Below are 13,433 nucleotides of genomic sequence, written 5' to 3'. Positions count from 1 at the left end.
CAGTGTATGGAGGAGGGTGTGGTGGGCCCAGTCAGAACGCAGCCTGGTTTATTTTACAGAGCCAAGCGGCCTCCTGGGCTCCCCCACTGCAGGTGATTTAAGATGAGCAAGTATTTACCTGACAATAGCTCCATTATCTAGAATCCTAACTACCCTTTCTTCCAACTCAAAGAAATGGATTTTTAAAGCAGGCTTTGAGGATTTACTGCAAACCTGAAGCAGTAACACCAATAAACTGAAACATCCCTTTCCAAGTAGAATTACTTCAAATCTAAGTGAAAACATTAAATGCACTGAAAGTGTCCCCAGAATGGGATGTGTCAGTCACATCCATTTTTACCCCCCATCTCAATCCCAAGAGTGTGGCAGTGAAAAGAACCATGAACAAGGATCGAGGGGATCTGAATGCTAGTCTAGGTTCTGTCACAGACTTTGCCGTGACTCAGGAAAAGTCATTTCATTTCTCTGGACTTCAGTTTCCCCTGCAGTAACAAAGATGACCCCATCTTACTCCATAAATTTATCTTGACAAGTTTTAATACACGAGTCCGCAGAACTGGAAGGAAACCTTTGAGATCACGCGGAGGGAAGCCTCCCAGGGTTATGCCACGTGTCATTTATAGCACCCTCGTAGGTCCTCTCAGAGAACTCTTTATCGGTATGGGGCTCATTGTCATTACATGTCCACACTTCCCCACACTCCATTCCGAGACCAGAGCATGCCTTACACACTTTAAATTCAAATTTATATTCCAAATCCTACACTTAGAAAACGAGGGACCTGAGTCTTAAAGGTTACGTGGCTTGACTGTTAAGACTGCCGGAGCTTTGGCAGCATGGCACTGCTAGAGCCCATGAGGGCAGTCAGAACTCTGGATTAGAAGTCCTGGGTGGAGGACTTCCTGTGGCTTTCCAGCCGTGTGAATTCCAGAGCTCCACAACCTCTGCTCCTCAACTTCCATATCTGTACATGGGGGCAACACCTTCCACAAGACGGTTGTGAAATGAAAATGTGCTTCTTTTTAAAGCCCTTCCTGTGAAGGACATTTCAAATTAAGTACGGTTTTAATGTCTAGATATGTTTATTAAAGCCAAGTGTCAGCCACAGAAAGCTTGTAACCTTAAAATACCTGACCTACTAATGGAAGTGAAATTCAGTAACCATTTTAGCTAGCAATTAGGTCAACTTGAAACAGGCTTCCTAAGGAGTATTAACACGTGGGTCATACCTCTACCTCAGAATGAGAAAATAGGTTAAACATCTATGCTTGACAAGTTCTGTGCTCCATTACAATAAAATCTCAAGGACTGAAAACGGGTCATGGCCATTCTCACCAGTCTAGTGTCCAGCTTTAGTCAAGAACAAGGTTTTTAAGGCCTTTGTGTAACTGAACCAACCCACTTAAAAATCACGTTCAGTCCTTCCTGAAGGTCATACCACCTGAGGGAGAGTCCACCTGGTGATGCTGAACCTCAAGAGAAGCTTTGGGATGCAGGCAAACGTAGGCGGAAGTTTGTTTTTGTTTTAAATACTCAAAACTGTCTTAATAATCATCAGTATATTTCAGGAATCCAGGTTGTGCCCCCTAACATTTTATTACATCTAACACAAAAAGAATATTAAGAACACTTGAGGACAGGTATAAGCTCAGTATCTACCTTGTGTTACGTATCAACTAACATTCCAGTAGGGTGAGTCAAGCAACACCCTCCCCTCCCAAATTAAACACAGAACCGATCTTTTACAGACGTGCTGCACTAAAGAAGTATTTTGGTCTGCTCGGCTCCTGGATAAGCACCCGTTACCAGAAGAGTGAATAAGACAGGCTATGTTGGCTAGGTTCACAGAAAACTATTTCAAGTTCATGGGTCTTATGTGTATGTTGCAAAATGTGTAACGGAATCAGAGGGCAAGAAAACGTACTGAACTAAAAGTGCTTCAGTGTTTAAGACTCAAACCGGGATTCAAAACGGCGAGCGGTCAGGTCACATATCCAGCTCCCTGTGAGGGTGAGGGGGGAAATAAAGACTGTACACAGAGATAATATCCCCAAAGCAGCATTTATTTACCCATTGAATTCCAAAACATTTAATTTAGAAGTCTGGCATTTTATAATCACCCATCTTGATTGACGTGGGCGGACACACATGGCGCTGTCAGGATACACAAGGACAATAGCCAGAGTTACAAAAAATAAATCCATGATTCTTAAACAATCGCAACCAAAAAAAAAAAAAAGTTACAGGTATCAAAACTTTAGATGCATTGCACTGAAAAGAAGGTTTGTGCACATCATAATTTAAAGAGGCAAAACAAGGCGCTACTGAAACCTCACTTTAACAGTTTATTACAAAGCTGATGGAAAGGAGCAAGTGGTCTCTTTGTATCAGCTTCCCTTAACAGTTTTCCATTAGCTGAAGAAAGACGTGGGAGGGGTGGATTCATTTTTGCATGCACAAGATGTACTGCTTAACAAAACACTATCAGCTTGTTTTAAATGGATCATTTAAATATCATTGTAGCCTGTTTTGGCTAATTCTCCTTTCTAAACTTCCCCATTGCTTTGTCTGGATTTCACACAGATCAACAGGCATAGTAAAATGCCTCATTTTTAACGCACTTGTCTGCACAATTCGAAATGGGAGCTCCTGTGGGCTCAAAGCAACCATCCACCCAGCAATGCCCATGAAGATTTATCGGAAACTGCTTCCCAGGGGGGAGGAGAGCAGATCTGAGTAGCTGTGCTGCCAATACAGATAGGTTTAGCACTAGATATTTAGTGATTGTGGCAAGGAAGAATCGGTGATGATGGGGGTGGTGGGTGAAGGGTGGGCCAGGGACCGGAAGGCTCTTCAGTTGCCTTCTCCTGCTTCTTCATCCTGCTGGTCGCTTGTCCAGAGGGTGAGGTTGTCTCGCAGCAACTGCATGATGAGTGTGGAGTCCTTATAGGAATCCTCGTTTAGAGTGTCCAGCTCAGCTATGGCATCATCAAAGGCTTGTTTGGCTAAGAGGCAGGCCTGCTCGGGTGCATTCTGGATCTCGTAGTAGAACACAGAGAAGTTGAGGGCCAGGCCCAGCCGGATGGGGTGTGTCGGCTGCATGTGCTCCTTGCTGATTTCAAAGGCTTCCTTATAGGCCGCCTCAGAAGCTTCGACCACACTGTTTTTCTTCTCCCCGGAAGCTACCTCTGCCAAGTAGCGGTAGTAATCACCCTTCATTTTCAGGTAAAATACCTTGCTCTCATACTGGAAATCATTGCAGTTCTTGATGAGGAACTTGTCAAGCAGAGCCAGCACATCATTGCACACTGTTTCCAGCTCCTTCTCAATCTTCTCCCGGTAAGCTTTAACTTTCTCCAATTTCTTTTCATTCCCATCAGCCATGGTTTTCTGCTCAATGCTGCTGATGACCCTCCAGGAAGATCGCCGGGCACCAACCACATTCTTGTAGGCCACGGAGAGGAGGTTTCGATCTTCATTGGAGAGAGGTTCATTGAGCTCTGTCACCTGCAAAATCCCAAAAAGATAAACACTGAGATCCACGTCCAAAACTCTTGGAAAGAAATCTGCCCTTCAACCTAATCAATCCTCAAAAAGCAGGATTATGGAGGAGCAATTGGAGAAATACCAATCAGACATGGATCCCAGTTCAATGAAGACTATAGTCTAAGAGAAGGGATAAATACTTGAAATTCAAAATATTGTGATTAAGAGCTTTGAGAAATTCCTAATTCAAGCTTTACAAAATGTTGCCTTCAACTTGGTAGAGGGATGGGGATAAAGGCAAGCACAGAAAGGCTGTGAGGTCATGGTACATAATGGTGGGTGAGAAAGCCCCAAGGTTCAGCTATTCTGCAAAAAATATTCTCAAATGATAAGATCATGTGATTTCTTTGTAAAATATTCAGATTACAGACTAGATGCCTGTTCCAGGTTCTACTTCCAGCTTTATAATCTAGAAAGAACCAATCCTACCTCCCTCAAATACATATTCATATTAATAGATAAGAGCTTCATGGATGAGTTCAAACCCCACACTGATGTAGTGGCCAGTTTCAGCCTGTGTGGTTACACATGGAATCCTACTGGTACACCCAGTCCTCTCCCAAGCCAAAACGGATGCGTTAGTGACAGTAAAGTGACGCCAGCCTCTGCTGAAAGGAAGCATAACACCTCAGCAGCAAGCTTTACTCTGACCTACCTGACAGGAAACACTGACTGGCTATCAAGAATTATTTTAACTGGAAATATTAAGTTTTACGAGTTGTAACTTTCTTTGCTTAGTTCTCCTTGATGCTACCTCCAAGCGGGCCACCTACGTCATTGGTAGAAAGAGCACTGGACTTTGTTGTATTGTTGAATTGTGTCCCTCAAAAAGTTATGTTAAAGTCCTAACCCCTAGTACCTGCCATATGACCTTATTTGGAAATAAAACCTTTGCAGATGTGATCAAGTTAAGATGAGGTCATACTGCATTAGGGTGGGTCCTAAATCCAATGACTGGTGTCCTTATAAGGAAAGAGAAATTTGGAGACCGTCAGGGAGAACACTCAACCGTGGTGAAGCAGAGACTGGAGTGCTGTGTCTACAAGCCAAGAATACCGAGGATGATCAGGAGCCAGGAGAAGCTAGGGGAGAGGCAAGGAAGGATACTTCCCTAGAGCCTTCAGAGGGAGCACAGCCCTGCCAGCACCCTGATCTTAGACTCCAAGCCTTCCAAATTGGGATAACACAAATTTCTGTTGTTTTTAAGCCACCCAGTTTGTGGTACTTTTTCTGGAAGCCCTACGAAAGTAATATAGATTTGGAATCAGAAAACCTTGGTCTGGACCCCAGAAAAGTCACAAACTTGCTAAATTGGCCTGTATCTTCTATAAAGTGGAGGATTACTTAATTATATGACCTACTGGTAGAGGTCTTTAATTTAAAAAAAAAAAAAAAAGCACGCAGGAAACCATAAAACACTCCACAAAAAAATGTATTACTATAAATCAAACTGTAAGGAAAGAATTTCCTCCAATGGAGGGGGAAAGCCAAGTTCAATGGAGAAAGTTGTTAATAGTATATTAAAACAGACATGCTTAACATGAATTGAGAAGACTGAGCAGTGGAGAATCAGTAATTTTAAAAACTAACAAAAAAGTGATAGGTTTATTTGAAAAATTAGTAGTTCAAGAATATAAGCAACAAATGTAATCATTATTATGTGTAAAATTAGGAAGAAAAATTGTACCAACTTCTTAAAAAGCAAAACAAGCAATTGTCTACCACTACCCAACTCAACAAATCCAAAATAAAAAGACCAGCTCTCTTTTGATTTGCTCATTTCCCTGTTCCAAGTCCCCCTACTGTTTGCCACAAATTCTTAGCCCGAGATTTAGTCTCTCCTCCTTTGCCTACTCCATCAATACTTAACCCCAGTTCTATCTTCAGTGTGGTCTTTGACTACAAGCTGCCCCCGCCCACTCTCCAGGAGGGTTGTCTGCAAATCAGGTTCCTCTTTCCTCCTCAGACACAACTGGTATCTCATGATCTCTGCGACCTGCCAATCTTCTACTAATCCACAATCCATGCTCCCTTTGAATCCAGCTGAAGATGTTAACCCCAGTACTTTTCTCCTCCAGTGAGTCCCTTTAAACACTCATTTGTTTATTGAAAATATAAAGTTTTTGTAGATATTTTTTTGATATTTTGGTCTTTTAAGGAAGAAACATTTATAATAATCAAAATTCTCTCTGACGAGTCTCAGAATGCTTGAATCCTTTGGAATGACTCACGTTTCTGGGGTGATAGTCAATAAGACAAAATATTAATAAGCAAGAACAGAATCTGGAGAGCCCCGTAGATCTTGCATTTAAGTAAATGTGACTGAGGCCACTTGACAGTAAAAGGCAAATGTATCCATAAGGAGTCACCATATACTTCATCCTGTGCCTAATAAAGCTTCCTGTGTTAAGACTGTTGCAAACATACACCAAGGTAACTCCCCAGAGCACATCATTAAAATTGAGCGTATATGTGAAATCCATTTATACAGTGGTACCTCGGTTTTCAAACATAATTTGTTCCGAAAGACATTTGAGTTCTGAAACATTTGAAAACAGCCGACAGCTAGGCCTCAGGATCTTGCACTCAGCGGATCCCACGAGACATGTTCGACTTCGAGGTGTGTTCGAAAATGGAAGTATTTACTTCCAGGTTTACGACGTTCGTAAATTGAAATGTTCGTCAGCGGAGACGTTGGAAAACCAAGGTACTACTGTATATCACATAGGATGTTTGTACCAGTGGCAATATTACTTAAAAAAAAAAAAAAAAAGAAACACAACAACCTAAGAAATCTGTGTGACTGTGAATGAATCACAACCTTTCTGGGCATCAAAAGTTAAAAATAAGGAGAATCAGCCCAAATGATCTCCAAGGACTTCTTCAGCTCCGAAATTCTAGGATTCCATTTTTTCTGAGCAACAAAAAGTGTGGTTAAGGCATGAGGTTGATACTATTAACGTAAATGAACTTTGGGTGTATCTGTGGGTTTCAGGAATTCACATAGCATATTCCTTTCTCCATGAGGAATACACTGCCCTAAAAGGCTCCTGGGCAATAATAGTGACACCTCCACAAGAAAAACCATTTACTAGGAGTATTAGTGTTTATGTAACAATCGTCTGGTTGCCTGCCAGTCTGAATGAATCACTATCAGCATCAGCTGAGGGTGACTAACATCACTAAGCAAGCATTGTTCTTAGAACCCCAGCCAAGGCCTAACTAGGAAATAACCGGATACATTTAAATATGGTATTTTTAATATTCCCAAGGTACAACACAGTTAACGAAGGGAAACTTATGGAATGAAGACAGTTTCATTACTTGATCAAATAACCAAAGAAAACTGGGAGCTTTTCCAGATTGGAAAATTACAGACGGAAGGGAAATCAGATGGCCCGTTAAAACAAAAAAGATTTATAGCCAGTGTTGACTGGTGATACTTAATGTGAATAACCTTCATTAATATTAGTTAGCACCAGTTCCCAATATTTTAAATTCCAAAATCCTGGAGCCAGGAGATCTAAAGAAAAGTCTGGTCCTACACTAAGAGAAGCAGACAATGGGAGGCAATGAAGAGTAACAGAAAGGAAAACACTAACTACTAGTCCCAACCACACTGGTGATCATCTGAAGATTCTATGGAGATGATTTACCGCATCTTTATAATCATGTTTCCAGATGGTTTCTAATTAGAAACATGAAGCAAAGACAAGACACAGCATTTTTGACAGAAGAGACATAGACGACCTTCTTTCTACTCCAGCGCCAATTTCAACTCCTTTCCACCAAGCATCAGCTGCCCTCATGCAGCCACTCCAGACACTAAATCTTCATGTGGCTACACCATGTGTAAGGGGCTCCCCACCTCTGCTCACAGCCTCTCTGCCCTCTTGTTCTCCTGCCCAGACCTCCACCCCATGTAATCCTACTTACACCCCTGAAACATCTTAAGTTGATGGACCCGTCCGGTTTAGAAAGGCCCTCCTCTCCATTTCTTTAAGGAATGGACTCCCAGCCAGTGATTCGACTGGCGTCCTTACTACACAGCCTTTGGCGACACCAACTCCCAACCGCGGGCGCTCGCTTCACCCCTTCTCTCTGCTTTAACACTACACAGCATTACTAAAAGTCACAAATAACCTGGTATCCTACAACTTCATTTATCTTCCTATGACACCGCCAGCTTACTCAAAAATCCCTAAGGGCCTCCTCCCACTAACTCACAAGGCAAAACCATGCGTTTCTGAGTAAAAATAGATCCACTGCCAAAAATAGCACAGGGACTATTTGGGAAAACTTCAAAGTTCTTCACCCAGCCTCAAAAGTAATACTGAGCAAACAAAAATGCCACCCCTGAGCTGCCAGACCACAGTGGAGGTTGCTGTCTCCTAAATAGCACTCCCTTCCTTCACAGCTACACCACATGCTACCAGCCCATCTTTTAGTTACCCACACCCACACACCACCAAGAAACTTGCTTCCGATAATTAGAGTTTATAGCAGAAGAAAACGATTCTCTGGAACAATTAGGTAAACATAACCACGTCGTAAAATCTTTAAGCTTCTTTGGCAAAACCCTATACATGTTTTAAGAAAAAAAGAAAGTGAGCTAGAAGGATAAATGCTTTTTTGGCTGATTCTCTCCCAAGTCAGAGCCCTGTAAGTGAGGATTCTGCCTGGTCCCAAACTGGCAAAGCACCCAGCATCAGCCACCACTTGCCCAAGCCTTGAAAGGCCACACCCTGTCCCCAGCAGGGTGAGGTTGCAGTTCTCTAAGGCCACCAGAGAGGCTCAACTGCAAGCTCAGAGCAGATGAGTTCAGGTAATTAATATCTATTCTAAGCTTAATATTAGTCAAAATAGCTGCCTCCGTATCATTAAAAGACTGCCTGTCTTGCTCTTCACATACTGAACATTTTCGTAGGCACTGGCAGGGATTAAATACAAGCCCATCTGAATGGCATTACTGCATGCTACTGTCCCTGGAGATACCAGGGCTGAAGGCTTCAGAAGCTATGCCAGGTTCTGATCACAGGAAAGTGCCAACACCCACCACCAGAGAGGAATGCCATGGTAGCAAGGAGGGGGGCACAAGACAGGTGGCCCCAACTGGGACACTAGCAATTTTACCAGCAACCCAGACACTGACATTTGGGGGCCTATGGGCTTGTAAAATATACTAAAGGCAACAGAAGCACCTGGTGCCAAGGACATCAAACAGTTTCTTAAAATACTGCAAGTATAATTTAACATAGTGCTGCACTTCTGAATTCATAGCAGGAACTCAGTCAGTATTTTGCTTGAGCTGAAAAATCCTGGTCTCTTAAGAGAACAAGCAAAACCCAGATGTGTGACTTTGCCGGTTATGCCCCTCTGCTATGGCTACGACCCGGAAATGGTAGATTCTGTTTTTCATCAAACTTGGCAAAAATGCCTTCCACTTAATATATACGACGTATGTGTTCAGTAAGCCCACTGATGTCAAAGGCTTGTAATTTAGTTACCCATGATGACAAAGGCTAATATACATGAATGTATACTAGAAATATTACCCCTTAGCCTCATGCAACACTATCACACAGTGGTTAAAGTGAGAGCTCTAAATTCAAGAGTTCAAATGCTGGCTTTACAATTAGACCGTGAGAAAATTAAACTCTTTAAATCTCATTTGTAAAATGGAGTTACCAGTATCCACCCAGAGTTGTTATCAAGATTGAGAATGTACACACGGAACAGCCAACATTTACTGATTGTCTAATAAATAATATGATTCTACCAATATAAAATTCCAGACGAAGATGAGAAAAACACATTTTTGATTTTCTTTAAGGGAGTGGTGGGAGCTCTTCTGGGTATAATTCAGGAACCCAAACCCAGATGGTGATCACAACTCCCGCTTCAGACTATGTGAACTGTTCACCATCTGAAGTACTTTTAACTTCAGACTATTCCAAGAATCCAGAGCTTTCTTCCTTCCTCAGCCAATAGATGACAAAGTGATAATTACATTTCAAATGACCAGTTAGTGGGAAACCGGCTCACTAATTTATATATGTCAGGCTGTAGTACCAAAGTGGCTGTAAGGTTTCACACTAACCACAATTTTGGCACACCTCAAAATCATCCTGTTTTAGTATCTGCAACCTGGGTTGTCTCACCCCAGGCTGCTCAGCCGTGCTCTCCTTTTACGTACCACCTGCTCATTTCCCCACTTCCCATAATCTCACAGCTGTTGGAATAAGGGCCTTTTGCCACTGGTTGGGGCAAGTGCCTCTTCCCCTCTGACTCCTGTTTCCTTCAACTGCAGCTTTGTTTCCCACACTTAAGATATCTACAGATATTCTTGAAGTCCCTCAGATGCATTTCTCCCCATCCTCTGTCAACTTTGTCACTGACTGTGTATGGTGTTCTTGAAAAAGGACTGGGGAAAAAAAAGAAAAGAAAAAGGACTGGGGTTCTGAAATCTTTCAATGTTTCTTCCCACTATTACACTATGTAAGCTACTAGGTATGAGATGAGAGCTTGAAGACACGCCTTTATTTCACCTCAGAACATTTCTTGCCTCTTCCAATTACGGGGGAGGCAGGGAATTGCAGTTCTCAACTGATGGAAGGCAACACCCGTTTCCAATACGCAAGATTTTTCTTAAAGCTTACCGACACCATCCTCCAGGTGACGCTGGTAGCATAAGAAACATCAGTCGTTACAGGCAGGCAATATTAGGTGACCATTTACATTATAAGGGAAAATGAAAACAAGTTAGAAGAATGAAGACTGAAAACTTGTAGTTAACACCAACATTACTAGTTTTACACTTCACAGGACCCAAAGCCAAGAGGTAAGTTTCAAGGTCAAAGAGGTGGCATCAGAACATCCCCTCACTCAGGTGCACTGTTCTGTCCTCCCAAGAGGAGTCTACTTACCTGCCCTGAAGAAAACCCACATAAACCCAGTGGGTTACTAGAATTCAGACCCTTTCCAAAAGCTCTTCTTAAGGCCTGTGATATTAATAAAATGGAGACTGAGTCTTTTCAATAGCATTAAGAGTTTAACATACAAACATCAACTTAATGGGTAAAAAAATAAACGTTCCCATTGACCTTCGCCACGTCCTTTCCAATAAATATATTCCATTAATTTAAATGACAAAGAAATTAATAGAACAGATGTATTGAAAGTTATTTAATAGGAATTCCCTGCATAAAATGGTTTATCACAATTCTGAGATGACATGATTAGAGCTTGGATTGAATTTTCAATGCTCGATGGCTTATCCAACCCGTCAAATCATTTCAGATACAGGTATCACAGATTTGCAAAACATGGAGGGGTCCATTAGTTTGCAAAATGTCCCCTTAAACGTCTCAGAGAAAAACTGTGGAGCCAGGTAGGAAGCTGTAGGAAAGCATTTTTCAAGCCTGCTTACGAAGACCAGAAAGCCAATTTTTTCTCTTCCCAAACTAGATTCTATTCTGGTTACATCTCTCCATTCTTCTCTTACTTTCCATTTCAAGTTGCCTCAGAACAACTTGAAAGCCTATACGCTCCAGAACATACCTTCTAGTCATTTTCCCTTAACCTCAACTGACCTTCTTTCAAGCCCCACGCCTTATTTCTCAAAAGGCTCCTAATGCTCACAGGGTGAGGAAGGGCCTTTCTAAAAGATCCAGAAAGGTCTCCAGCTGCATAATCCCAGTACCAGTTACTGGGGAGAAGAGGCTCACTTAAGTATGACTTGCTTTGTGGACATTAGCAGCTTTATCGCAAAGAAATTAAAGCTCTGGGACCCTTCCAAAGAAACAAATTCACACATTCAGTCCTGTTTCTGTAAAATTTCCAAAATGAATGTTTTACTTTTTTTTTCTTATAGAAGGCCCCCAGAATTACAAAGACTTCAGCCCCAAACCCAGATTGTCTCTGGTTCAGATGAAAAGCTCCTGTATAATCTATGATATCATGTCATGTCACCACTGAATCAACAAATGGGCCCTGGTGGTGGTGGTTTCCGAACACACCTAGTTCACGTGTAACAAGGAGACCACAGGAAACACACCTCTTCAAGCATGTTTCTTACCTGGATAATCCTAAATACTGACATCAACATACTTCACATAGTAATGTAAAAAGCCTTAACAGGAGCTTTTCAAATGATTCTGAAATTTTACGGTGCCTCTGGATTTGAAGGGTTTTCTCTAAGAAATTCCCTCACAAAGCCAGCCAAAGGGCCAATGAGCTATAAACCAGGGAACTAGCTCTCGAACTTCCCGCTAAAATTTGCCACGAGAGCTAGTTCAAGTGCAGATTGCGGAATCCCACCCCCAGAGTTCCAGAATCTTTAGGTCTAAGGTCGGGCCCAGGCCCATCATCCTTCCAAGTCTCAGAAGGTTGTGTACGGGATGAACATAGCACGTTGGCGGCGGCAGGTGTAGTTCTACCACTGGGTGACCTTGACGCAGAAACAAGTAATGTTCATTTAGAGAAAACGTAAAGTGAGGTTAAAGAGACAGGGTAAGTGAGAGAATAACCGGAACTCTAAGTCTTGGAAATGCAGGTGGTATCTAATCCAAGGAATTTGCTAGGGTGTGGCTGGCCACCGACTCCTTCGCCGAGAATCAAACTGCAGAACCGATGTGCGAGGGTCTCGGGAATGCAAAGGCACACTGGCTCTTCTCGCTTAAAAGTCACGTCTCCTTTTCATCACCAGGCAGATGGGCACAGCATCAAACCTGGGAGGGGGGCCCCACGCCCGCCGCCCTCCCACCCGAATCCACGCCCAGACTGCAGGATGGGGGTCTTCGCACACAAAGCCTGACCCCCGAGCATAGTAAGATGGGACGAGCACGATTCGGGCGAGCACGGTAAAACAGACTGGAATTACAGACTTCAGGTCGTGGCAACGAAAACCAGGAGACAGGGCGCCACTCATTAGGTGATTCTTTAATCCAAGTTGGGATGTGGAGGAAGGCGAGAAGCCCCCAAGACGGGAAGAACGCTCTAGGAGGAAGAACGTGGCTGCTTCCCGTTTCCTCGGGCACCCATCCGCCCCACGCAGGGCTCGGAGCTGGCATATGGCGACCCTCACCCGCCAGTCCCCGCGGGGCCGCACGCGCGACCGCGAGCGGCTCCCTCCGCAGAGACCCCGGCCGTGCCAGGCTGCAGGAAATGGCCGGACGCCCAGCGCGCGCGGGAAGTGCGGGCTGCAGTCTGGCGGCCGCGCCCAGCGGGGTCGCGGGGTCGCCCCGGGCCTGGAGGGAGACGACGCCCGGCTTCCCATCCCTCCCCTACGCCGGGCCCCCCGGCCGGCTGCCCGAGCTCCCGGGGCGCTCACCGCCTTCATGGCGGAGGCCATGTCGTCGTAGCGCTCCGCCTGCTCGGCCAGCCGCGCCCGCTGCAGCAGCTGCTCCCGGTCCCCCATGTCGCTCGTGGCTCGGCCTCGCCTCGCGCCCTGCTCGTTTGCTCGCCCGCCCTCCCGTCCGCTCCCCGGTCGCCGCGGAGGCCGCCGCCGCGCACGCGCACTGGCTCGCCGGCCGGCCCAAGGCTCAGGCAGCAGCAGCGCAGCCGCTCGCGCCCTCTCTCTGGCTCGCCGCGTGCGCTGTGGCTGGCGCCGCTGACGCCGCGAAAGGAGGAGAGGCGGGCGCGCGTGGGGGATGGGAGGACTGGAGGACGCCTGCGCAGTGAGAGGGGCTCGGCCGGGCAGCCGCGAGCGGCGGGAGTGGGAGGGGGGAAGGGCGGGTCGGCCCTAACGGTCTATTTCAAGGTGACGTCACCTACTATAAATAGCTGCCGCCACCGCCCCGCCCCAGAGCCGCGCAGGCGCCCTGCGGGTGCTGCATTTTACCGCCGCATAGGTGGAGGTGGGAGAGAAAAGCGTGGAGTGGGTACTG

At 44.8% G+C, this 13,433-nt stretch overlaps 1 protein-coding gene across 1 annotated transcript; it reads right to left on the bottom strand.

Moving 5' to 3' along the window:
- Positions 1-2,042: 2,042 nt before the first annotated feature.
- Positions 2,043-13,168, bottom strand: YWHAH (tyrosine 3-monooxygenase/tryptophan 5-monooxygenase activation protein eta). Its single transcript, XM_081037623.1, has 2 exons — positions 12,878-13,168; positions 2,043-3,507 (listed from the first exon to the last, which is right to left on the bottom strand). The coding sequence occupies exons 1-2, from the start codon at positions 12,962-12,964 to the stop codon at positions 2,854-2,856; spliced, it is 741 nt and encodes a 246-aa protein (XP_080893749.1). The 5' UTR covers positions 12,965-13,168; the 3' UTR covers positions 2,043-2,853.
- Positions 13,169-13,433: the final 265 nt, after the last annotated feature.

This window comes from Rhinolophus hipposideros (assembly GCF_964194185.1).
Source record: "Rhinolophus hipposideros genome assembly, chromosome: 24".
NCBI lineage: Eukaryota > Metazoa > Chordata > Mammalia > Chiroptera > Rhinolophidae > Rhinolophus > Rhinolophus hipposideros.
The sequence above is the reverse complement of the archived record's forward strand: the minus strand, read 5'-3'. Positions and strand labels throughout refer to the sequence as shown.

Excerpts from the sequence above, each read along its gene's own strand:
- YWHAH (XM_081037623.1), bottom strand. The coding sequence starts at position 12,964 with ATGGGGGACCGGGAGCAGCTGCTGCAGCGGGCGCGGCTGGCCGAGCAG. Across the intron at positions 3,508-12,877 it reads TGGCCTCCGCCATGAAGGCG|GTGACAGAGCTCAATGAACC; the intron begins GTGAGCGCCCCG and ends GGGATTTTGCAG.